Source organism: Herpailurus yagouaroundi, unplaced genomic scaffold, assembly GCF_014898765.1.
Source record: "Herpailurus yagouaroundi ecotype Mexico unplaced genomic scaffold, PumYag 199, whole genome shotgun sequence".
NCBI classification, from domain to species: Eukaryota; Metazoa; Chordata; class Mammalia; order Carnivora; family Felidae; genus Herpailurus; species Herpailurus yagouaroundi.
Window position 1 is genome coordinate 4,311,753 of NW_024412430.1, and position 25,789 is coordinate 4,337,541.

Here is a 25,789-nt window from a genome sequence, read left to right on the forward strand (position 1 = left end):
CCCTCTACTTTTCCTCAGCATAGAGTTTTCTGTTGAACATGTGTTATTTTATTAATTCCAAAATGTAAGTTCGTAAAAATACATAAGGATACGTTAAACCACAGTAGTCTTTATAAAATACTGTTAGGTTGTGAATTTTTTTCTTGTAAGTAAAAGAAAAATACTTACTTAATTGCTTGTGCCCCTGGTCTTTGCACGATCAAAGTGCTAAATTCTTCCACTACAATATCTAACAGTTCAGGTGTTTCTCGTTTTTCTCTTAGAACAATAGACATACTTTTCAAGTGAACAAAAAACTTCATGGCTTCAAACTAGAGTGTATTCAGAGGAATAAAATGCGAAGAAAACATATATGTAAATACAACAAATACTCTCATTCATATACTTTATTCTTTCCAATAACCAAAAAATACTTTAAAAACAACCCTTTATATATTAAATTATCACCACATTAACATTAAAAAGTAGGGGCAATTTTTATCCTTACCTTCGAAATTAAAATAAGGAATACTTACAGACCAAATATCAAAACAAGTCAGAAACCTACTTCTGAGATGATTAAAAACAGGCCTATCTATCATTAAACTCTAAGGTATAAGGCAATAAAACATCTTACTGTTTTAGGCAAGGTTGGATCAACTGCTGTTTCACTGTAGCCAATTGCTTCATAGAGTAAAACTTTTTCTTCAGGTGTCAACATTTCTTCAAGAACTACAAATCATAAAGAAGTGTTTTTCATTCTTAACTGGTAAGATAAAACTAACCCATAATTTAGCTGCCTTTAACAAATGAAATGCAAATTTAACTCCTTTTATACTTGTAAGAAATTATAAAAAAACTTTGTTAATTAAAAATTTAATGTTTATTTACTTTTGAGACAGCAAGAGACAGAGTGCAAGTAGGAGAGGGGCAGAGAGAGAGGGAGACACAGAATCCGAAGCAGGCTCCAGGCTCTGAACTGTCAACGCAAAGCCTGACATGGGGCTCGAATTCACAAACTGTGAGATCATGACCTGAGCCGAAGTTGGATGCTTAACTGACTGAGCCACTCAGGCGCCCCTTTTTTAATTTTAAAAAAAGAAATCATAACCCCTGAATGTCAGGATGGCATTGGCAATTTTAAAGGATTAGTCTCCAAAAATATAAATTGCTAAATATATAAATTTAGCAATATAAATTTCTAAGTATTTGTATTAAGCTCACAAAATGGCTAACAGTATTACACACTTAATGGCATTGTGCTAAGCAACACACTTAGCATACAAAGTAGGTAGTATTAATATCATAATCTTCCCATTTTACAGATGACAAAATTGAGATTCAAAGAGTTTAAGTAATCAGCCTAGGATACACTGCTAGTAAGTGATAGATCCAGGATATAAACTTAAGCCCCTAAATCTCCAAAGCTATGATCTTAAATATTTGGTAAGGAAACAAAAACCTTTCCAAAAACAATTTCAACAGAAATGTACAATGGCTTATACCACTTGCAAATTTTCACTTATTACTATCTATATGCATTTACTAAATCCTCTGAGCATAAAGTTCTTCTGTAAACTTTAAGGTAAAAAATTTATTTTTTATTTGACATATATATTTGCAATGTTATAAGAGTTTTATTGAGAGTAAGAATAAGTTACATATGATATGTATGCATATTTTGCTGATTTCAATTAAAAAATTTTCTGCAAAACTTTATTTTCACACCTGATGATTAGCTACACTAAATTAATCTGATGATTAACTGCACTACTATAAAATGAAATGGACCTACTTCCAGGCTTAACATCTGGCTGTTCTTTACTTCTTGGTTCTGACCAAGTCCACAGCCAGCTAAACCATCCTTTATTATCCTCCGAATCTTTTGCTCCTTCTCTGTAAATCCTGTATCCAGCTTTCTTTACCTAAATTTTCAAATAAACGACAAATTATCCTTATTTAGCAATCTAATAGAAATATGACACAAAACTTAACTATGAATATAAACAACATACAAACTGACGACAAAACACAGTAACTGCAACATTAGCCAAACCTGAGAATGTAGGACTACCAGGTACAATCAGCCCTACTGTCTTACAAGTCACGGTGATCACACGACTCCCCCCAAAATTGGATTTTCACCTTCATATGAACTGAGTGTTTGATAAGCCAAATTATTTAGAAAGAATTTTTTCCCCATAGGACCTAATTTAAATGGATGGGGCAAAACATTAAATCAAGTTTTCTTATACTACAAGAGGCAAATTTGAACCCCTTCCAGGAAACAGCATATTATAGCACAACACTAATAATATGACTACATCTGTCAAATCTACACGGAATCTAGATTTACTTTTACTAATTGAAACATAATCTGGAATTACCTCAACTTCTGCCTGTTGTCTTGATATAGTTATATTAAATACATCCAAGACCTTTTCCAACTCCTGAAAATATAAACAAAAGTGTTTTTGAAATAACTTTATATACCTATATAAAGATTATAAAAATTATAAAATTGCATATATAATCTATCAAATTGCTGCACTAAAGCAAAAATGTAATAGGAAGCAGAAAATAGATCATCTATCAACATAATATTCCTGTTAAATTCTGAGACGCAGTGCTTATACATGGGTCAGCCTGGAAACTGTACTGATGGAATAACCTTAACAAAGAAACCACACATGTCATGCACACGGGTGTTACAACCTTGCATGATTCACAGACACATACTAAAAGGTATCACACAGGTACTGCTTAAAATGATTTTGGGGTTTTACTACAACAAGGGTAAACACATTAGTGTCACTTTCAACTAAAAATTATAAATCCTTCATATTATATGCACAGTTGGTGCCATCTTTAATATAAAGCAAGTTGATCTGTATACATTTAAAACTTATTTTGAAATTCTACATTTTCCAAAGTTTTTCTGGCTACTGAAATAAACTGAGATAAGCTAAATATTTCATCATATCAATACATTATTTCCATGATTGTTTTTAAGAATTTCATGATAAAATCTTTTTATCCTCCCTAGGAGAAGCAAACATGACCTACTATTATCCAGAAAACAGCTTGACTCAGAATTCTACTATCCAGCAGACTTGTAGGATTCAGGTTAAGATCCAAAATAATAAGTAAGGAAATCTGTATCCATCCCAAAAGGCCTCTAAACCCAAGCATTCCTAATTAGTCTAAGTCTGCAGAAAGTGTCCCACCTCGAAATAAAAATAAAGCTCAGTCTTCAGGGAGCTCCTAATTGGAATCTGGCCTAGATTCAGAATGGTTAATTTCAAGAAGGTACCTTCCCTCAGTCTCCCTGAACTGAACTTTATCCCACAAAACAAGCCCATCTAGAATATACTATAATGCTAAAAGACTAGTATTTAGGGAGTTCTCAAGACAGATAATGAAACATAAAGTTGCTGGTTAAAACTAGAAATTCCACAAAATTATGACAAAGAAGGCTCTCTGTATGGGTAAAAAGTTCAGGAAAGTCCATACAAGAGATGGTACTTAAGTAGAGCTTTAAGAATGAGTAAAAGTGGGAGAGAGGGAGAGAGAGAGACAGAGAGTGAGATGAGGAAAGGCAGATGGACTTGGCTACAAACGTAAGCATGGTATGTATAAAAGTCAAGAAATTTATTTAATAAACACCGTCAGATGTAACAGAGAAATGGAACAGTGACAGATAATGTAAGCCTTTGAAATAGAGACACAGAGAAGATTGGAATCAATGTAGCAAATGCTTTTTAGGCTTTTGAGGTTAAAAACGTCACAGTGTGAGACTTCAAATTACTATTTGCATGAACCCAGATCTCCGCAGATTCAGAATAGTCTCTAATTCCAACAGGTCACAGGAGAATATCACCAGAGCTCATATCACCCAAGTAAATTAAGAACAGGAGTATGAAAAGGTCTGGGTTAAAAGACAGAGTCAGTCAAAATTGAAGTAGGAAGTGTTAGTCACTAAAAACGGAGGAGTTATGTGGCATAAAATGTTCAACATTTTTTTTAAATGCTAACCTGCAAAGAGAGGAGAAGTTCACCAGTTGGCTTTTTAGTTGTTATCTTTTTTTTATACAGTTCTTTATACTGCTTCATTTTTTGCCTGTGTTCTCTAATATACTTCCATGACCACATCCGTAACCGGGGGCAGACATTTACTTCCAGAATACCATGTATAGCATAAGTCCACCTATAGTAAAAAAACAAAAACAAAAACAAAACCCTACACTTAACACCCTCAAACCAACAGTAGGAAATAAAGTTACTTCCACTCCAAAACAACATATGTACCTATATGGTGTACTATCAAAATGGTGTACTGAGTATCTGATTTTTCCCAGCCCTATTTAAGACTACATTATTAATCTTACCTCCTTCCAAAGTGGAAATAAACAAAATCACTAAATTTTGTTACAAAAAATATAGCTCTACAGAAAAACTATGGAAATATTACTTGGCAAATAGCACTTTAGTCACCTGAATATTAATTAAGAGTCAACTAAATTAAAAGTATTTCCAACTTCTAGAAACAGCAAGAGCTTAATAAGCGATTAAGACTTCTGAATTTAGAAACATTTTTTAATGTTTATTTTTGGGGGGGAGGGGCAGAGAGAGAGGGAGACACAGAATCTGAAGTAGGATCCAGGCTCTCAGCTGTCAGCACAGAGCCCAACACAGGGCTCAAACTCACAAACAGTGAGATCACGACCTGAGCTGAAATCATACACTTAACCAATTGAGCCACCCAAGGCACTCTAAGACTTTGGAATTTAGAAAGGGGTTATACTTCACACACATAACCCGACTTTCAAGTTCAATTATATAGGCTTAAAGTATCTAATACGAAAGTTTGGATTTTTTTTTAAAAAAGACATTGCTAGACACAAACTAGGATATAGTTTTTAATAGTCCCAAAACTATAGTTAATGAATGGTATTCTAGTATCTTTTATAAATTTTCTTAGCATCCCTTGGGGCGCCTGGGTGGCTCACTCGGTTAAGCGTCCGACTTCAGCTCAGGTCATGATCTCACACTCCATGAGTTCGAGCCCCGCATCGGGCTCTGTGCTGACAGCTCAGAGCCTAAAGCCTGCGTCAGATTCTGCATCTCCCCCTCTCTCTGCCCCTCCTCTGCTCATGCTCTGTTTCAAAAATAAATAAAAACATTAAAAAAAATTTTAATTTTCTTAGAATCCCTTAACTCAATTTAACATAATAAGCAAAAGCCATAAATCAGTTTCTATCTGTCCTTTAAGAATATCTTAAAAAGTTATTCTTAAAGTCAATAAATTCACTTTTATGCTATATATTATAAATTTAAAAAATCAGATCAAGCAATTCTACTTCTGGGTATTTATGTGAAGGAAATGAAAACACTAGTACAAAAACATATGTACCCTGAGTATTCACTGTGGCATTAATAACAACAGTCCAAATATGGAAACAACCAAGTGTCCATCAATGAATAAATGGATAAAGAAAATGTGATGTGTATGTATACACATATACATATGTGTATACATACACACCCACACACATGCAATGGAATATTATTCAGTGCTAAAAAGGAATGAATCTTGCTATTTGTGACAACATAGATGGACCTTGAGGACATTATGCTAAGTGAAATTAGACAAAGAACGATCAACACTGTATGATCTCACTTATATATGGTATCTCAAAAAACAAAAATAAAAAAATTGAGTTCATAAATACAGAGTGCAGACTGGTAGATGACAGAGATGAGGCATAGGCAGTGGTTAAAATGGGTGAAGGGGATTAAAAGATCCAAACTTCCAGTTACAAAATAAGTCATGAGGATGTAATGTACCGCATGGTAACAATAGTTAATACTATACTGCATAGTTGAAAGTTGCTAAGAGATCATAAAAACTCTGAAGGAAAAAATTTTGTCATTTTATCTGGTGATGGAGGTTAACCAGACTTACTGTGGTCATCAGTTCACAACATATACAAATATTGAATCATTATAAACCTTAAACTAATGTAGTATGTCAAATTATACCTCAATTAAAAAAAACTAAGCCATATTACCATTCTCTGGCATGATAGTGAAGAGGTACATCAGGTTTGAATTTCCTATATGGCAGATTTTGCGTCATCATATCAACTGACTCAAGAAGCTCCATAATGCTGAAATACTAAAGAATGAAAATATTAAGTCTATTAAATGTTTCATATTTTGTGTTCAACTGTTTAAAAAATTAAATGTTACTCTAAGACACTGTGGATTTCTGAAATACATTTAAAAATCTTAGTTCTGAAAAATAAACATTAAAAAGTGTCTTGGTTCTGCTTTTATCAAATTATAACTCAAAATTTCATTTTAAAAAAATCACCTGTGGTTTATTAAATTCAATTGCTATCTCATGTAACTCAACTTCCAGGTTTATCTTGGGTGCAGAGAAGTCAAAATCCGATCGCCGATTCATCTGAAGTTTGGCATTAGCAGATATGGGGCGAAACACTGGAAAATAATGCAAATTAAAAAAAAATTTTTTATATATACCTCTTCTTTTTTTTTAATATATGAAATTTATTGTCAAATTGGTTTCCATACAATACCCAGTGCTCATCCCAAAAGATGCCCTCTTCAATACCCATCACCCACCCTCTCCTCCCTCCCACCCCCCATTCAGCCCTCAGTTTGTTTTCATTTTTTAAGAGTCTCTTATGCTTTGGCTCTCTCCCACTCTAACCTTTTTTTTCCCTTCCCCTCCCCCATGGGTTCCTGTTAAGTTTCTCAGGATCCACATAAGAGTGAAAACATATGGTACCCTATGACCCAGCAGTAGCACTGCTAGAAATTTACCCAAGGGATACAGGAGTACTGATGCATAGGGGCACTTGTACCCCAATGTTTACAGCAGCACTCTCAACAACAGCCAAATTATGGAAAGAGCCTAAATGTCTATCAACTGATGAATGGATAAAGAAATTGTGGTTTATATACACAATGGAGTACTATGTGGCAATGAGAAAGAATGAAATATGGTCCTTTGTAGCAACATGGACGGAACTGGAAAGTGTGATGCTAAGTGAAATAAGCCTTACAGAGAAAGGCAAATTTTAAAAATTTAAATTGAGTTGTATTTCAAGAGTCTCTAAGTACTAAAGGGATGGAGTTGAAAATATTGATTTTCATTTCTTATACTCTTTCTACTTTCCCAGGTTTGCACACTGCTAAAATTCAGTTAGATGAACTGTCAATTAAAAGATTCTTTTATCTTTTTCCTAACTATAATTTATATTTTCTTCTTTAAGTAAACAGACTAACTGAAATTCCCCTCAAAACACCAACATAACCCTTAAAGACAGGAACACTCTCTAAAAGGCAAAAATAGTGTAAAAAATGTTGACAAAAATACAGTTTTAAAAGAATTACATTCAAAATGCTAAGAGGAAAGAGATTTTATTTAAACACTGACTTCTATTATAGAATTATAATTTTTGAATTTCTGGTCAGTTTCTATGTATCCATCTGCCTCCTTTTGACTTGTAAAAGGAGATTTGAGAAGATGAGTGAGAGTTTACCCAGGATAACCTTCCTGGCTCAACCCATAATCTAAGACAGATTAAACTAAACCTTTTATATTTAGTATCAAAAAAGGATAACAATATTCTTGCAAAGGGAGGCCAGTAGTAGCTCAATCTATAGAGAGATCAACTATTAAATTATCAGCTAATCTGTGTAAGAACATAGTACATTCCTCTGGTTTTAATCATCCCCAAGGCACAGCACTTAATTTTTTTACATTGAGCATTCAAATGTACTCAACATATTATACTCAATTATATACATATGTTGAACTTGAATAAAACAAGATATTCCACAATAGGAGACTGGTTAAATTCATCATGGTACATCCATACAATAAAATACCACACAGTGAAAAATAAGAAAAACTTATATGTAAATGGAAGGATACGTACAAAGCAATAAACCACTAAAATGATTCCTCTCCCCCACCTTTCTCATGTTACATGGAAGACTACACAACTCCCATACCCTCCCTGGTTGCAATCTCTATCCACCCCTGGGTTACAATCTCTCCTACCTCTCTCGGATTTTAGCTCCTGGCAACTCTAATTTCCAAGTGATTTCCACATACAAATGCTCTTTCAAAAACCAAAGCCTCTCAGAACCTTGGACTCCTACCCCTTACTTCATCCACTAAGCCTCATCATGTCCATAGCCCCGCCCTCTCCATAAATTCAGTCTCAAGCATCCAACTCTCCTACCGCCACCACGTACCACTCTAGTATTCTGATACCAAACCTCCAGGTCCTGTGGAACCTAACACTCATTGATCCTATTCTTTCTCTGTCCTTCACCTCCACCTCATGTCCTCGGTTCCCTCCCCACCCTATTAAAATTCTATGATCGGTTATGTTAATCATTGCCCTGCATTTACTCCTCATTCCTTTGTCCTTCTCACTTTTGTCAATGATCAGGCAAAACCCTAATTCTGGATAAAACCCCTCACCATGTATTCTACACCTATAATCTACCACAGAAGTTGAATTTTATCGGGGGAAAAAAAATTACACAGTCACACAGATCGGCCTCACTATGTCATAAATCCCACAGTTCCTCAATGTTGTTGAGAAATCATACAACGTTTAGTCAAGGACAGGCCAAATCCATACCCACAGCATGTTTTTGCACAAGCAGTGAACTAGGAATGATGATTGTTACACTTTTACACGGTTGTTTAAAGGAAAAAAGAAAAATATGTGACAGAGGCTGTATACACATGGCCTTCAAACTGAAAAATACTTAATTTACTACATGGCCCTTAAAAAAAAAAAAAAATTGCCCAACCCCTACCCTATCTCAGTGGCTCTCAAAATTTGGTATTAATCAAAATCACCAAGAAAGCCTATTAAAACATAGATTGCCAAGGTTCATTCTCATAAGTTCCGATTCAGTCTGTCGGGGATGAGCCCTAGGATTTACACTGCTAACAAGTTTCCAAGTAATACTGATGCTGCTAGTCTGAACTGCACTTTTGAGAACACGGTTCTACTCAATTCTCTCTCCCGTTAACCTACATGGGTATTTCACAGCCTCTCCTCCCTCCAAAAACCTCCCAACACCTCACATATTAAGAAGTAAGAGCTCATCAAAGAAATTCCATAAACTATCACCATCTCTACTGCCCACCCAGTATCAGGACTTGTGTCTCACACCTGAAATCTGTCTTATGATTGAACTAATCATGTTCTCTGTGTGGAAAAGCACTCCACTTGTGCATGAGATCCTATCCCCTTTTACCCATATCAATAAAGAAATTATCCCTTCTCTATCTTGCTTCATTTATTCATGTTCTACAGATGATTCTCATCTCAACCTATGAACAAGCTGTTGACTCTCCCATTAAATTAAAAAAAAAGCCTTCAGTCCTCCTTCCCTCTCCAACAGGTATGCCAATTATCAATTTATTATCTGTGAACTCTGAATTCATCCTTCATTGTCTATTCTAAAAACTAGACTTCAGGGGCGCCTGGGTGGCGCAGTCGGTTAAGCGTCCGACTTCAGCCAGGTCACGATCTCGCGGTCCGTGAGTTCGAGCCCCGCATCGGGCTCTGGGCTGATGGCTCAGAGCCTGGAGCCTGTTTCCAATTCTGTGTCTCCCTCTCTCTCTGCCCCTCCCCCGTTCATGCTCTGTCTCTCTGTCCCAAAAATAAATAAACGTTGAAAAAAAAAATTAAAAAAAAAAAAAAAAACTAGACTTGGGCCCTTGAAATATTTTTTCTTTACCAGCTAGCGTAATACTAATCTTTATCAGTAGAGGGCGCCGGAGAGATACTGTAAGAGGAGTTATGTTTGCTGGTTCTAATGTGCTCATTCCACAGACTCCTGCACTGCCATGGTTTTTCCACCACCCAGCTCCCACAAAATGGCTCCTACAGAATTCTGCTCCTTCAGCGTCCCGCTCCTACGGTATGACAGCAGCTCCTACACTATGACAGACTTCTTCAGCACCAGCCTCCTGAACTGCACGGCGACTAGCAGCAGCCAGAAAATTCTCCCAGCACCCTAATGCAGTTCTCCAGTGAAGTGCCTCCCACAGGACAAATCTCTATGAGAATCCATAAAGTTCCTGAGGGTGAATTTCCAACAAGTTTAGAGACTTTCCTGGCAATCGGTGAGCCCTGGTCACATAGATCTCTATGCTGAGGCAGGCAGACCCTCTTCTCTGGGCACTCCATCTTAGTCCTAGGGTAGGGGCAGTTCCTTCTACTATTCCTTTTTTTCTTTAGAGTTCTCTCTACTTGTTAGCGAATCCTTTGTGACTCCAATCCCCTGTTACAGTCATTTTTTATATTAAACTTCCCCTGCTCAAATTACTGTGTGGTTTCTCTCTCATCAGGTCCTGACTATCACAGCAGGAAATGACAGCAGGGCAAAGGAGAATAAGTCAAACTTAAGTGACAGACAGGAGAATCATCAATGCACATGACAAGAAATCTCATCTGTTCCTAATGTTTCCTTTGATGAAAATAATCTAGAAAATAAAACCAAAACCATGAAATGGATAGTTTAAGAGTGAAAACAAGACTCAACTTTAGGAAATTAATAAAGTATAATCATGAAGGTAGAAGAATACAGCAAAGAATCACTGAAGACATCAGACGACCAAAGCTAATAAAGAAGTTACCCACTCACCAATCAGTATTTACTGAGTACCTACAGAGTACAAGAAATGCTACTCCTTTCAACTTGAAATTTTACTCATTTCTGAAAAGTACATGTTCATTTCAGAAAATTTGGAACCAAATGCAAGTATGGAGAAGAAAAGTTTTAAATATACATTTTAAAAATAGTAAGATTACACTACAGACTATGGCAGCTAGCCTTATTAAACTGTATTTGCCATTTAAAATGTCTTAACATTATAATTATTATGAATAGTCCTTAGAGATTTACCACATTTATTACATCCTCTCTCGGGACATTTTTCTTTCCTATAGTTTTGAAATATAGCAAAAAGTTCCCCAACAATGAAGGGCATTGAACAGACAGCTGTTTTATTTGTGCATATGTATTATAAATACCTTGACTTATATGACAAAATTAACATGAAACATCACAGTGACATTAACAATGTTCATTAAAATTTATACCAATTACTTTAATTGTACTTATTTTATAAAATGTACTTACCAAAATCATAACCTTCTGGAACAATATTTTTATTGACAATACCATTCCTCAAGCTGTCCTATTAAAAGACAAACTGCTTTTATTTATATTCATGCCAACAGATCTTTATTCTACAAAATCCTACCATATGCAAAAAAAAAAAAAAAGCTGAAAAACAATTTAAAAAATAAAAAACTCAAACTTAGGAGGACTTAGCTATGGAAAATATTAAACTGGTTAGACAATATCCCATTAAACTACTACTATTAAAGAATGTTCTAGGAACTATTTGAATATATGTGTGTTTTTATATATTTGTGTACAGACACATATATAAAATTTGACAAAATTCAACATCCATTTATGATAAAGAATCTTAAGAAAGTGGGAATGAAGGAAATACACCTTAACATAAGAAAGGCCATATATGACAATCCCACAGCTAACATCATGCTCAATAGTTAAAACCTGAAAGCTTTTCTTCTAACATTAGGAATGAGACAAAGATGCCCACTACTCTTGCCACTTTTATTCAGCACAGAATTAGAAGTCCTAGCCAGAGCAATTAGGCAAGAAAAAGAAAGTAAGGCATCCAAATTGGAAAGGAAGAAATAAAACTATCACTGTTTGTAGATGATATAACATTCTATATAGAAAACCCTACAGACTCCACCAAAAACTGTTAAAACTAATTAATTCAGTAAAATTGTAGGATACAAAATTAACATACAGAAATCTACTGCATTTCTACACACTAATAATGAAGTAGCAGAATGAGAAATTGATAAAACAATCCAATTTACAATTACATCAAAAGGAATAAAATACATAGGAATAAATTAAACGAAGGAAGCCAAAGACTTGTACACCAAAAACTGTAAGACACTGAAGAGACAAACTAAAGATGCCAAAAAAAGGGACCATAGTCCATGCTCCATATTTTAAGATACATTGTTAGAAAGTCCATACTAGCCAAAGCAATCTACAAATTCAATGCAATCCCTGTCAAATTTCCAATGGCATTATTCACAGAAATAGAATGATCCTAATATAAGTATGAAACCACAACAGACCTCAAAAACCAAAGTAATCTTGAGAAAGAACCTGGAGATATCACAAGCCTTGATTTCAAATTCTATTCAAAACTACAGTAATCAAAACAGTATGGTATTGGCATAAAAACGGACACACAGATTAATGGCATAGAATAAAGAGCCCAGAAATATATCCATGCATATGTATGGTCAATTAATTTCCACAAAGAAGCCAAAAATGTACAGTGGGGAAAGGAGAGTCTCTTCAATATGTGGTGTTTGGAAAACTGGACAGCCACATGCAAGAAAATGAAACTGGACCACTACCTTAGACCATACACAAAATTAACTCAAAATAGATTAAAGACCTGAAGCCATAAAAATCCTGAAAGAAAAGATAGGCAGTAAGTACCTTGACACTGGTCTTGCCGATGACATTTTGGACCTGACACCAAAAGAAAACTAAAGAAAAACAAGTGGATGGGAATGCAAGCTGGTGCGGCCACTCTGGAAAACAGTATGGAGGTTCCTCAGAAAACTAAAAATAGAACTACCCTACCACCCAGCAATGGCACAACTAGGCATTTATCCCTGGGATACAGGTGTGCTATTTCAAAGGGACACATGCACCCCAATGTTTATAGTATATATATACATATACATATACATATACATATACATATACATATACATATACATATACATAGTATATATACACAAGATGCGATTACTCGGCAATCAAAAAGAATGAAATCTTGCCATTTCCAACTACATGGAGGGAGCTAGAGGATATTATGCTAAGTGAAATTAGTCAGAGAAAGACAAAAGTCATATGACTTCACTCATATGAGCACTTTATGAGACAAAACAGATGAACATAAGGGAAGGGAAACAAACATAACAGAAAAACAGGGAGAGACTCAAATATGGAGAACAAACTGAGGGTTACTGGAGGGGTTGTGGGTGGGGGGGGGTGGGCTAAATGGGTAAGGGGCATTAAGGAATCTACTACTGAGATCATTGTTGCACTATATGCTAACTAATTTGGATGTAAACTTAAAAAAAAAAAAAGTAAGTTGAACACATCAAACTAAAAAGATTCTACAAAGCAAAGGAAGCCATCAATATAATGAACAGGCAACCTACTGAAGAGGAGAAGATATATGCAAATCGTTTATCAGATGAGTGGTCAATATGCAAAATATATGAAGAACTCCTACAACCCAATTTCAGAGAAATAATCCAATTAAAAAAATGGGCAGAGGATTGGAAAAGACATTTTCTGGACAGATGGCCAACAGATACATGAAAAGGTATTCAACACCACTTATCATCAGGGCAATGCAAATCAAAAGCAACTAACACCTGTTAGAATGGTTATTAACTTTTTTCCAAAGTAGGCTCCATGCCCAGCATGGAGCCCAACATGGGGATGCTTAACTGGCAGAGGCACCCAGGTACCCTAAAACGGTTATTATCGAAATAACACGTGTTGGCAAGGATGTGGAGAAAATTGAACTCTTACACACTGTGGGTAGAAATACCAATAGATGCAACCCCTACAGAAAAGAGTATGGAGGGTCTTCAAAAAATTAAAAGGAGAACTACCATATGATCCAACAATTCCACTGCTGAACATTTACCCAAAGAAAAGAAAAACATGAGCTAGAAAAGATATGTGCACCTCCATGTTCACTGCAGCATTAATTCTAATAGCTAAAATATGGAAAAGACCCACATGTCTATTGATAGATGAATGGATAAAGAAAATATAGTATAAATACACAGTGGAGTATCATTCAGCCATTAAAATGAAGGAAATCTTACCATCTGCAACATGGATGAACCTTGAGGCCTTATGCTAAGTGAAATAAGTCAGAGAGACATATACCCTATGACCTTACACACAGAATGCTTAAAAAAAATTAAAAATAAAAATGAAAAAAAAGCCAAGCTCATACTCATGGGTACAGAGAACAGATTGGTGGTTGTCAGAGTGGGAAATATGCATAATGTGTAAACAGAATCAAAAGGTAAGAACTTCTTGTTATAAAAGAAGGCAGTTATGAGGATGTATGTAATGTACAACATGGCAACTATAGTTAGTAATATCATATTGTACATTTTTTTAAAGTTATTTTGAGATAGTGAGCAAACAATAGTGGGGGAAGGACAGAGAGACAGAGAGAGACAGAGAGAGGGAGGGAGGGAGAGAAAGAATCCCAAGTAGGCTCCATGCTCAGTGCTGAGTCCGACACAGGGCTTGATTCCACAAATTGGGAGATCATGACCTAAGCCAAAATTAAAAGTCGAACATTCAACAGACTGAGCCACCCAGGTGTCCCTCATATTGCATATTTTAAAGTTACTGAGAGAGTAAATCTTAAAAGTACTCATTAAAAGTTTTGAGATTAACTATGTACGGTAATGGATGTTAGACTTATTGTAATCATTTCACGTTACATACAAATGCTGAACCATTACCGTGCACACGTGAAATTATGTATATATATGTAAATATAATTGTCAATTATACAAAATCGTCAATTATACAAAAAAAAGGGTCTATACACATTTGTGTACAGGCACATATATATTCACATATTTCTGCAAATGCTGCTAATGGATTTTGTCTAGGAAAAAAGACCACAAACTACAGTATGTTAATAAATGACGATGAATAAAACCAAATGCAAAATATACTAACAAAAGCATATACACACATCCCAAAAAGATTTACTTACCAATGATTCATCATAATCATTAAGGTAAAACAACTGAGACTTCACATTCCAATAGGCAAAAAGGTTATCCAATCGGATTAACTGAAAATAAATCAAGTTTATTACACATCTCATTTTCTTTAAATGATAAACATACGCTATTTTCAGAAGTCTCAAATCACTGAATCATATAATCAAGTTAAGCAAGTAAAAACTCACACGAATCCTTAATAAAAGTCTTTTTTATCAAGTCTATGGGTTGACAGGATATTTATTTTACCTTACGAAAGAGTTTCTCAGTTTCATCATGTAAACATGGAATCCAGAATTGATCAGTTGTCTGAAAATAAAAACAGTGAAAGTGTCACAGCACATGAAATGGCTGACAAGTTGTTATCAACATGCCCTTGACCAATTTCCCATGAAAATGTCCTTGAAAACCTTCAGTGAAAGGATATTAACCACAACAAAGTCTCTGTTTTCAAAGAGCTCACTGGTGACTGAAAAAGCAAACAAGTCAACAGGCAATTACAAACAGGTAAGTGCCACCACAGAGGTTAAATACACAGTTCTCAGAATAATGTAGGAGCCTCAAACTCAGCGGGTAATGGAGAAAGTGATGACTAATACATGATATATGGATAGAAATTACTGATTTTAAGGGGCGCCTGGGTGGCTCAGTCAGTTGAGCACCCGACTTCAGCTCAGGTCATGATCTCACAGTTCGTGGGTTTGAGTCCTATGTCAGGCTCTGTGCTGACAGCTCAGAGGGATTGGGATTCTGTGTCTCCAATTCTCTCTGCGCTCCTCCCCGCCCCCCACTCCCACTCCCACTCTCTTTCAAAAATAAGTAAACATTTTAAAAAATTTGGAAATTATTGATTTTAAGGTTAGTAGGCAATATGATTCAGAGTAGGAAAACATGCAAATATACAACATGTTCAGGGAATTGAAGAAGCCCAGTATTGCCAGAGAACATAAAGCAAACAAAAGAGATGAAACCAGATGTTACCAGGGGTCAGATTAAAATAGATTAAAACTATTTTAAAACAACACTATTGACTTTATTCTAATAGCAATGAGAAGCCACTGAGGGCAATCAAGTGTTTAGATGCTTATTCTACAAAGATGGTTTTCATTTTCTGGTAGAGAACTGAACAGATGACAACAGTGACTTTCAAACTTTAGTGTGTATCAAAATCACCTGGAGGGCTTTCTAAACCCTAGATTGCTGGGCCCCCAGCTGAGTTTCTAACTGAACAGGTCTGCACTAGGGGACCAGTTTCTAAGGTCTCCCAAAGGGGATGGTCAAAACCGCTCTGTCACAGTTACCCATGACCCACATGTTGCCATACCCAGTGTAATTCTCATCCTTCTTTTTCAAACTAACAGCAGCATTTGACAGTTTATCCCACCCAACTTTAGCGAATAACTTTTAATTTGGCTTTTCTTTTTTTGCTTGTAGTAGGTTGTTTTAAGAAGAAATTGTACACAAAAACTCAATGGATATAAATAAATAAAGCATGTAATGAAATACTACAGAGCAATTAAACTGAATTGAATTACATGTAGCAACACAAGTAAATATTAACACTGTGAAGAGAAAATGAAAATTTGTAGAAAAATCATGTAAAGTATTCATGTAAACTTTTAAAAACCTACCGGTATTATACATTTCTAATTGACATATTATACCAAAGTTTAAAAATTTATCTCTGGGAGAAGGGTAAGAGTAGGAAACAAAAGGGTTTTAAACTTTATTCCTAACAGTTTATTCTTTAAAAGTATTCAAAATATAAACCAAATGACAGATTCCTCAACTGTCCACAACATTGATGCAACAAGGTTTCATAATCCTCTATTTGCTCCCATACTTTAAAAATTCCTCAATTTGAAAAATCAGGAATCAAGTTTGCCACCATATTAATAATGGTGGTAAGAAAATGAGTGATTTCTTTATGTTTTTCATGATTTATTGGTTTCTGAAATAAACATTACTTTTATTTTGTATTTATTTAAGAAATGGATTTTTTAAGGAAAAAATATCAAATATATTCTGCAAATAATAGGCCTTCATCTTTTAAACTAAATTTGATTATCAAACATTTTTTGAAATGTTAAACTACCTACCCCAAATTCCAATCTACCTTATGCACTTTCTATACCAATTCTACATAGACACCTATTTTTGATGCTAGCATACAAGAACACTAATAGCTTGATGAACTGCACAATATGGTTAAACTGCTTTTTAAACAAAGTACCTGCATGCTGAGATTTTGAAGGGAAATACCAAATGACAACGGATTGTCTCGATTTGTGATCTAAAGAGAAAAGAGCAAGTTTTACTCAGATTTTTAGTGGTTAAACAAAATTACAGAAAAAGTTCGTTTTCTGGAAAACATTCTTTTTCAAATACTCAAAAACATTTTACTACTTTTTAGAACAACCTTTATTCCTGTGTTTTTCCCAATATTAATTAAAATTTTAAGTATCAATGTATTAGTGTTGCACAATAATAAATCTTTGTATTTTTCAATGTATAAAAGACCAGTTTATCAAAAAACTGACCTCACAATAGTACTGTGAGAAGCCAATAATTATGCATTTTAGAGACACAGGATCTATTTGAGATAAACAATCTAAATCTACCTCTACTGATTCCTAGACCAGTATATAACTTCCAAGAGGCAAATATAAAGTATTCTAAAAATACGTGACTCGCCAACTACATAATGCCCAACTACCCAAGGTGACTGCAATAGAGGAAGGCATTTTCCTTCATTATCTGATTTTTGAACATTTTAGCAAACTGTAATCAAGGCATTAAACACTGCAAACTGAAACTATGATTACAAAACAGAAAGATCAGGTCACCTTCAGATCTGTGTCCCTCCACTTCCCGGCATCCAATAGGCTGGCCACAACAGAGCAGGTGTCAACAAACCATAAAGTATATATATGAAAATATAAAAATAAGTTTCACCTATTAAAATACTTACATCATCTTCATAACGAATATGGATGTTGGAAATTTTCACTTGAAGATTTTTTATGATCTGAGTAATTAATTTTTCTGTGAAAGTGTCCGGTTTCTCCACCTGATGTTTTTCTACAATAGCAAATACTTTTTTTTTTTAACTCGAATGAAAAATATACTCTATAAATATCCATCCACATATGGAGGTAACATAAACATCACCGTGTTAAAGAAAAAAATCTGTCTTTATAAACAGAACACTAAGAGCATCCTTTCCCAAAGTCTTCCACACCAAAGACTCAAAGGCAACCAAATACAAATAGATTCAAAATCTACTTTTTCAATGAAACTAAAGCCAACTATTTAGAACTTCCTGCCATTAAATTTTACAACTATACCTGGGTCCATAAAGACCTGGAAAACAATGAAGATTATTTGGTAAGAATTCTAATAGGCTTAAATTAGAAAAGCCAGAAACAGTAACAAGGAATTGCCCTTAAAATTAGTGATACTATTACAAATTGTCTGTGGTTTGATGTATGAAATACTTGAATATGCTTCTTCTCCTGATGAATCCAGAACAGGAAGATAGGCAATCCTTTCTTCTTTCAAGGAAGAATTAAGGAAATTCATCATTTGTTTCATTTTCTAAAAAAGATATTAACTATCTCCAGTTTCAAAACTTTCCAGGGGAATAGAAAAAACAAAGTATTGAAACTCCTAATTTCTTCCATTTTTAATTTATTTATTTTGAGAGAGAGATGGTGCAAGTAGGGGAAGGGCAGAGAGAGAGAAGAGAGAAGAGAGAAGAGAGAAGAGAGAAGAGAGAAGAGAGAAGAGAGAAGAGAGAAGAGAGAAGAGAGAAGAGAATCCCAACCTAAGCAGGCTCTGTGACACCAGCTGCAGAGCCTGACATAAGGCTTGAATTCATGAACCGTGAGATCATGACCTGAGCCAGAATCAAGAGTCGGTCACTTAAACGACTGAGTCACCCACCCAGCACACCGCTAAGTTCTTTTTTAATATGCATTTGATAACCACGGGTTACTGTCCCTTTTTTCTCCATTTGAAAATGTCAATGAAAGCTATCTCATTTTCTATTTGTAGTCCTGTCTCACTGTACATACAGAGTATTTGTTTTTTCCTCTCATGACCCACTACTAATTCAACTGGCCAAGGAGGACAGGCTGATGAAGATATATTTACATCAAATCCAAGTGTCAGTGAATAGCGGGTAAGTAAATATATTAAATATAAAAAGACTTTAGAATAAGTAAACAAAATAAAAGCTCTTTGAAGACAGAGCATTTTAATCTTTGAATACGACACCACATCCTAATAAAATCCTTTACTCTATAAACCTATTCAGTCATTCAATTAAATGCTTAAATCTTTCTTTCCCTACCCAGTATTTCCTTCTGAATCCCTTAACCAGCACAGATTCCATAATGTCTTATTTCACCAACATTTTCAACCCTTTTATTCCTTTTTGCTCATTTTCCTCTGTCAATAAAGCTCCAACCCTGAATAAAACCAACTTTCTACTTTTTATATCAACATGCTTAACCTTGCCAGCTGAGCACCAGAGAAAAATCACAACAGGACTGAAATTACTATAAATTAAGTATCACCAACTTCATCCCAACAGCCACTTACTACATTTCTCCACTCAACTTGTTCACATGCTCTGGAACAACTAAGTCAAATTCTTTCTGATTCTCCTCAAAAGTCTAACAATCCTTCCATTGCTCTCTTTACTGTTAGATGACCTTGTCTCCAACTTTGGAAGAAACAGAAGTTCCTTTTCCGTAATCGTCACTCAGTGACCCATGACATGCATGACGTAAATAAAATGATTATTTCTTTAATTTACCTAATACCTCGTTAGGATCTGATAAATTCTTTGCTTCCTAAAACACACTTTTCCCATGAAATCATAATCTCCAAATTTCTTTCTACTTATCTGATGACTCTTTTTTTTGTTATTTTTTTGGTGTTTTTTTTTTTTTTAATTTTTTTTTTTCAACGTTTATTTATTTTTGGGACAGAGAGAGACAGAGCATGAACAGGGGAGGGGCAGAGAGAGGGAGACATAGAATCGGAAACAGGCTCCAGGCTCTGAGCCATCAGCCCAGAGCCCGACGCGGGGCTCGAACTCACGGACCGCGAGATCGTGACCTGGCTGAAGCCGGACGCTTAACCGACTGCGCCACCCAGGCGCCCCTGGTGTTTATTTTTTTGAGAGAGAGAGAGAGAGAGAGGGAGACAGAGGACCCAAAGAAGGCTCTGCACTCACAGCAGAGAGCCCAATGTGGGGCTCGAACTCATGAATTGTTAGATCATGACCTGTGCCAAGTCAGACACTCCACTGACTGAGCGACCCAGGTGCCCCTCATCACTCTTTCTTGATTTTTTTTTTCTGTGTTCCTCTTTTACACCATCATTAAAGGTTACATTTCCTTAAGGCTCAGTCCTAGGACTTCTTCTCCTCTCCTCTACTGCTGCTTCAGGGAATCTCATCCACATCATACACCTCAACTATCATTTCAATGCTGGTAACTCACAATTATGTTAGATAGAGTAAAAGTGAGATATATTCAGAGAAACTGATACACTCAATAAACTATAAATAGGTCAGTATGTTTAGAACAAAAGAATAGGGGAGAAAGGGATGGGGTCAGTAATAAGGCTGAAGAGGTAAATAGGATTCAAATCATATGAACTTTTACATATCACGCTGAAGAGTTTAAACTTCTACCTGATAACAATAAGCTATCACTAATGAATTTTAAGCATAAACGTTTCTAATTTTAGACCAATGTAAAAATAAGGACTTCTGATTAAACATGGTGGATTGTTATCTATTTTTCTACTTCTCAGTAAGACCTCATTAATGCAAAAGTAAAGGGGGAAAATGGATAAATCCCCAAGGTCAAGAAAGAGTACAGGAAAAAAACAGGTAAGATATACCTTCAGTAGTCTGGAAGCTAGAATGCAGATGGCCTTAACCTACTTAGCAGAGATGAAGAAATTCTTCTAAATACCTATAATAAATGGAGAGGCCAATAATAAAGATGAGTCAAAAGCCAGAATCCTGGGAAGATTCAGGAACTGGAGTCCTCAGAGAACATAAATGGCAGGGAGAGGATGATAATACAAGGATTGGCTTAAGTCTGGTGTAATTAGTAGTTAGACTTCCAGGTATCCTCCCTCCCTTAGTCCACACAGCCATACAACTATCCTTTTCCCATCCTAGTGAGAAGCAAGAATTTCTTCCGAAGAAAATACACGCAACAGACTGCAGACTCTAAAACCATGTACTTACAGATACAAGGAGATCCATCACATTGAAACCAGACACGTTAAGAAAAACTTCTATATAATAATCACCCTACATCCACCTACTACTGCCAAGGAAATAATAAAGTTGCACCAAAAAACATATGTAATCAGAGCATATATACTATTTGGCTCAGTAGTAAACATTTATATATAGCCATAACAACATAAACAATGAATACTGATTTAACCAAACATGCAATTATACTAGAAAGACAGAAAAATGGGTCAACCTTACAGTCCATAAAAGGAAGCCTCTCTATATAAATAACGTATAAGCATAATGAATCAAGTAATAGGGATGTGATCATCTTATATAGTAGCATGGAAGTAACCACAAAAACACTTTAAAACTTAAAAGTAGGGGCTCCTGAGTGGCTCAGTCAGTTGAGCATCTGACTTCAGCTCAGGTAAGATCTCACAGTTGGTGAGTTTGAGCCCCACATCAGGAGCGCTGCTGTCAGTGCAGAGCCCACGTGGGGTCCTCTGTCCCCCTCTCTGCCCCTCCTCCACTCACACTCTCAAAAGTAAATAAAAACATCAAAAAAACCCCAAAAAACTTAAAAGCAGATCTATATGGAGCAGGCTTAGGAGCTGAGCCAGGAGACAGAATTTCTAAATTGTGGTACTAATATTACTTACTAACTTTTAAATCTATGTATATGTATTATTTTGAGAAGATGAAAATAATTTTTAAAAGGCAAAAGCCTAGGAGACTTAGTAAAGAAAGGATTGGAGAAGAGGAAAATGGCAGAGTAGAAAACACCAAGAATCTGTCTTCCTAGCTAGATAACTCAATAGGCAAAATGTGCCTAATGTAAAGATTCTGGAACTCCAGAATCTACTGAAGGCTTGCAACTTGCAACTTGCAGAGAAGGCTTGAATGTAAACTGCACTCCATTCACATCCACTTTAGCTCTTACCATAGCAGCAGCTCACCCGGGCCCCTATTCTCAGGCCTACTGCAGCCAGCCGTGCACACATTCCTGAAGCACCTTGCAACTCAACTTGCAGGAACCAAGGTGGGAAGAAAGGACCCATCCTCCAAATATTTGGAGATTTGTGCTCTAATGGCTAGTTGCTGCTCCTGATCACAGAGAAGGGTGGTTGTGGTCACTGCACCTTTTTCAACTGTTGCAAGCCCCTCCCTCTCCAGCCAAAGCGACATCCAGGGCTTTTAAAGGACTCGCAACCTTTTTTGTTTTTGTCCCCCTTCATTGTTCTCTTCTCCCCATTTGTGAGCAAAACATTACAGACTAGGACATTCAAAACCAACTCCATATGCAGGGAAAATAAGAATGTGACCATACACATTCAGGGAAAGGCATAGGCTTGGGCTCAGCAAAGTCCTGAGAATACCTTACATTTATACCTCAGACTGATCCTTGGACTAGGGATAGCCTACAATAATGAAAAAGAAAAAAAAGCTTTAAAAAAAAAAAAAAGAAAACAATGGGAATGGGGGTGAATCTCATTTCCACAGATATCACATTATTATATCCAAATATCTAGATTTTAAAAAGAATCACCAACGATACAAAGAAGCAGGAATATATGGCCCATTTAGCAGACAAAAAAATAAGTTAACAAAAACTATTCCTGAAAAAGATACGATGACAGACCTACTACATTTTTTTTTGCTGTTGTTTACTTATTTTGAGAGAGAGTGCAAGTGGGGAGGGGCAGAGAAAAGAAGGGTAGAGAATCCCAAGCAGGCTCTGCACCATCAGTGTGGAGCTGGACATGGGCACTGAACTCACAAACCATGAGATCATGACCTGAGCCAAAGTCCAGAACCAACTGAGCCACTCAGGTGCCCCACTAGACAGACTTTAAAACAACTGTCACATAGATGCTCAAAGATCTAAAGGAAGATGTGGAGAACATCAATAAAATAATGAATGAAAAAATAGAAATATCTATAAAGAAAAAAACTAAAAAAAAAAAAAAAATTCAGAAGCAGCAAAGTACCATAACTAAAAGGAAAAATTCATCATAGAGATTCAAAGGGAGACTGCAATAGACAAACTTGAAGACAGAACAACAACAACAAATTATTAAATTTGAGGAACGGAAAGAAATAAATTGAAGTGAACAGAGCCTAACAGACACCCAGGGGACACCAAGTGGACCAACACATGCACTGTGGGAGTCCCAGACGGAAAAAAGACAGAGAAAGGGCCAGAGAGAATATCTGAAGACATACTGGCTGAGGGACTCCCGTGTGGCTTAGTCAGTAGAGTGTGCAACTCTTTATCTAGGGTTGTAAATTCGAGCCCCACACTGGGTGTTTAGATGACTAAAGAATGAAAAATCTTTAAAAAATAAAAACTAAAAAATGAGAAACACTAGCTGCAAACTGGCCACATTTAAAGAAAGACATGATTATATTCACCTAGGGAACTCAAAGAACTCCAAGGAAGAACTCAAAGAGACCCAAGGATACAAATTATAAACAAACGTTCAAAGACCAAAGATAAAAAGAGAATCTTGAAAACATCAAGAGAGAAGCTGCTCATCACATGGAAGGGATCGTTAATAATTTTATCAATAGATTTTTCATCAGAAAAAAGGCAGAAAGGCAATGGACCAAATTGCTGAAAGTGCTAAGAAAAAAAAATCTTTCAACCAAGAATTCTATATCCAGCAAAAATGCCCTTTAAGAGTGAGGGAGAAATAAAGACATTCCAAGATAAATAAAAGCTGAGTAAGACTGTCACCAGACCTTCCCTACACAATAACCAGAGATACTGCATGAAACAACAATGATCCCAACAAAAGATAACACATCTGCAATTATCAATTATCGTTACCATAACAGTGGTTTGTAACTCCACTTTTTGCATTCTACATGCTTTGAGAGACCAATGTACTTATAAAAAAAAACTTCTTAGTCTAAATGCTAGTATTATGGTAACTTTGCTTTGTAACTCAGCCTGTTGTTTTCTAATTATTTAAGACACTAATCTATTCAAAATAGTTTGTTTTCGGCAACAATATATAAAGATGCAATTCTGTGACAACAGCAATTTAATAAAGTGAGGAGGTGGGGCGCCTGGGTGGCTCAGTCGGTTGAGTGTCCGACTTCAGCTCAGGTCACGATCTCACCATTCGTGAGTTCAAGCCCCGCGTCAGGCTGTGGGCTGATGGCCCAGAGCCTGGAGCCTGCTTCCGATTCTGTGTCTCCCTCTCTCTCTGCCCCTCCCCCATTCATGCTCTGTCTCAAAAATAAATAAACATTAAAAAAAAAAATTAAAAAAAAAAGTGAGGAGGGAGATGTGAAAGAGTACAGTTTCTGTATGTTACTGAGGTTAAGCTAGTATAATTTAAAGTGTTCTAACTTAAGGATGTCAAAAATGTAATTCTCAGGGTATCCGTAGAGAAAATACCTATAGAATATGCACGAGATGAATGAAATAAGAATTTAAATTTTTTTTTTTTTAAGATTTATTTTTGAGACAGAGAGAGAGCACAAGCGGGGGAGGGTCAGAGAGAGGGAGACACAGAATCCAAAACAGGCTCCAGGCTCTGAGCTGTCAGCACAGAGCCCGACGCGGGGCTCGAACTCACGGGCTGTGAGATCATGACCTGAGCCAAAGTCGGCCGCTTAACCGACTGAGCCACCCAGGCGCCCCGAAATAAAAATTTAAACATTTCATTATACAAAGTCAACCAAACTCAGAGAGTAACGCAGTAAATGAGTGACAAATAAGGCACACAGAAAACAAATGGCAAAAGGACAGAAGTACGTCTGTAAGTTATCAGTAATTATTCTAAAAGTATATGGATCTGGGGTGCCTGGGTGGCTCAGTCAGTTAAGCATCCGACTCTTGGTTTCAGTTCAAGTCCTGACCTCATGGGTTTGTGAGTTTGAGCCCTGCATCGGGCTTTGCAATGGCAGCTCAGGACATGCTTGGGATTCTTGCTCTCCCTCTCTCTCTCTCTCCGCCCCTCCCCTGCTCATGTACATGCTCTTTCTCTCTCAAAGATAAACCATTAAAATATATATATATATAATATACCAATATTAGTTCATATTTATATTTGTACATATACACACATATATGTACATATGTATGCATATATATGGATATGGATTAAACAGTCTACTCAAAAGACACAAACTGAATGGTTAAAACACAAGACCCACTGTTCTCTGGTACATCTAAGACATTTTCCATGACAGAACGCATATTAGGACACAAATTAAGTCTAACTAGATTTAAAAATATAGGTATCATGCAAAGTACCATCTTTGACCATATCAGAATAATGTTAGAAATAAAACACAGAAGTTGGGGTTCCTCAGAGAGCTCAGCAGTGGCTCTCTGCTGTGAGTGCAGAGCCTGCTTCAGATCCCTCTCTCTGCTTCTCCCTAACTCACGTGCTCTTGCTCAAAAATTAGCAAACGTTTAAAAAAATAAGAAAATGGGGCGCCTGGGTGGCGCAGTCGGTTAAGCGTCCGACTTCAGCCAGGTCACGATCTCGCGGTCCGTGAGTTCGAGCCCCGCGTCAGGCTCCGAGCCATCAGCCCAGAGCCTGACGCG

The 25,789-nt window shown here is 36.2% G+C and overlaps 1 protein-coding gene and 1 long non-coding RNA gene across 2 annotated transcripts in view; one reads left to right on the forward strand and one right to left on the reverse strand.

Moving 5' to 3' along the window:
* Positions 1–25,789, reverse strand: part of VPS13A (vacuolar protein sorting 13 homolog A) — a 265,687-nt gene that overhangs the window by 215,654 nt on the left and 24,244 nt on the right. Inside the window, exons 6-17 of the mRNA XM_040449254.1 lie at positions 17,926–18,035; positions 17,188–17,247; positions 15,204–15,263; positions 14,945–15,025; positions 11,188–11,245; positions 6,356–6,483; positions 6,051–6,157; positions 4,015–4,186; positions 2,367–2,429; positions 1,775–1,904; positions 617–711; positions 169–311 (exon numbers count right to left, since the gene is read on the reverse strand). Of these exons, the coding sequence (XP_040305188.1) occupies positions 169–311; positions 617–711; positions 1,775–1,904; positions 2,367–2,429; positions 4,015–4,186; positions 6,051–6,157; positions 6,356–6,483; positions 11,188–11,245; positions 14,945–15,025; positions 15,204–15,263; positions 17,188–17,247; positions 17,926–18,035 (1,207 nt within the window). The remainder of the gene's footprint in view (positions 1–168; positions 312–616; positions 712–1,774; positions 1,905–2,366; positions 2,430–4,014; positions 4,187–6,050; positions 6,158–6,355; positions 6,484–11,187; positions 11,246–14,944; positions 15,026–15,203; positions 15,264–17,187; positions 17,248–17,925; positions 18,036–25,789) is intronic.
* LOC121013607 (uncharacterized) lies at positions 23,518–24,623 on the forward strand. The gene is made up of 2 exons (XR_005782803.1): positions 23,518–24,288; positions 24,515–24,623. It is a non-coding gene; the product is annotated as an uncharacterized LOC121013607 (long non-coding RNA).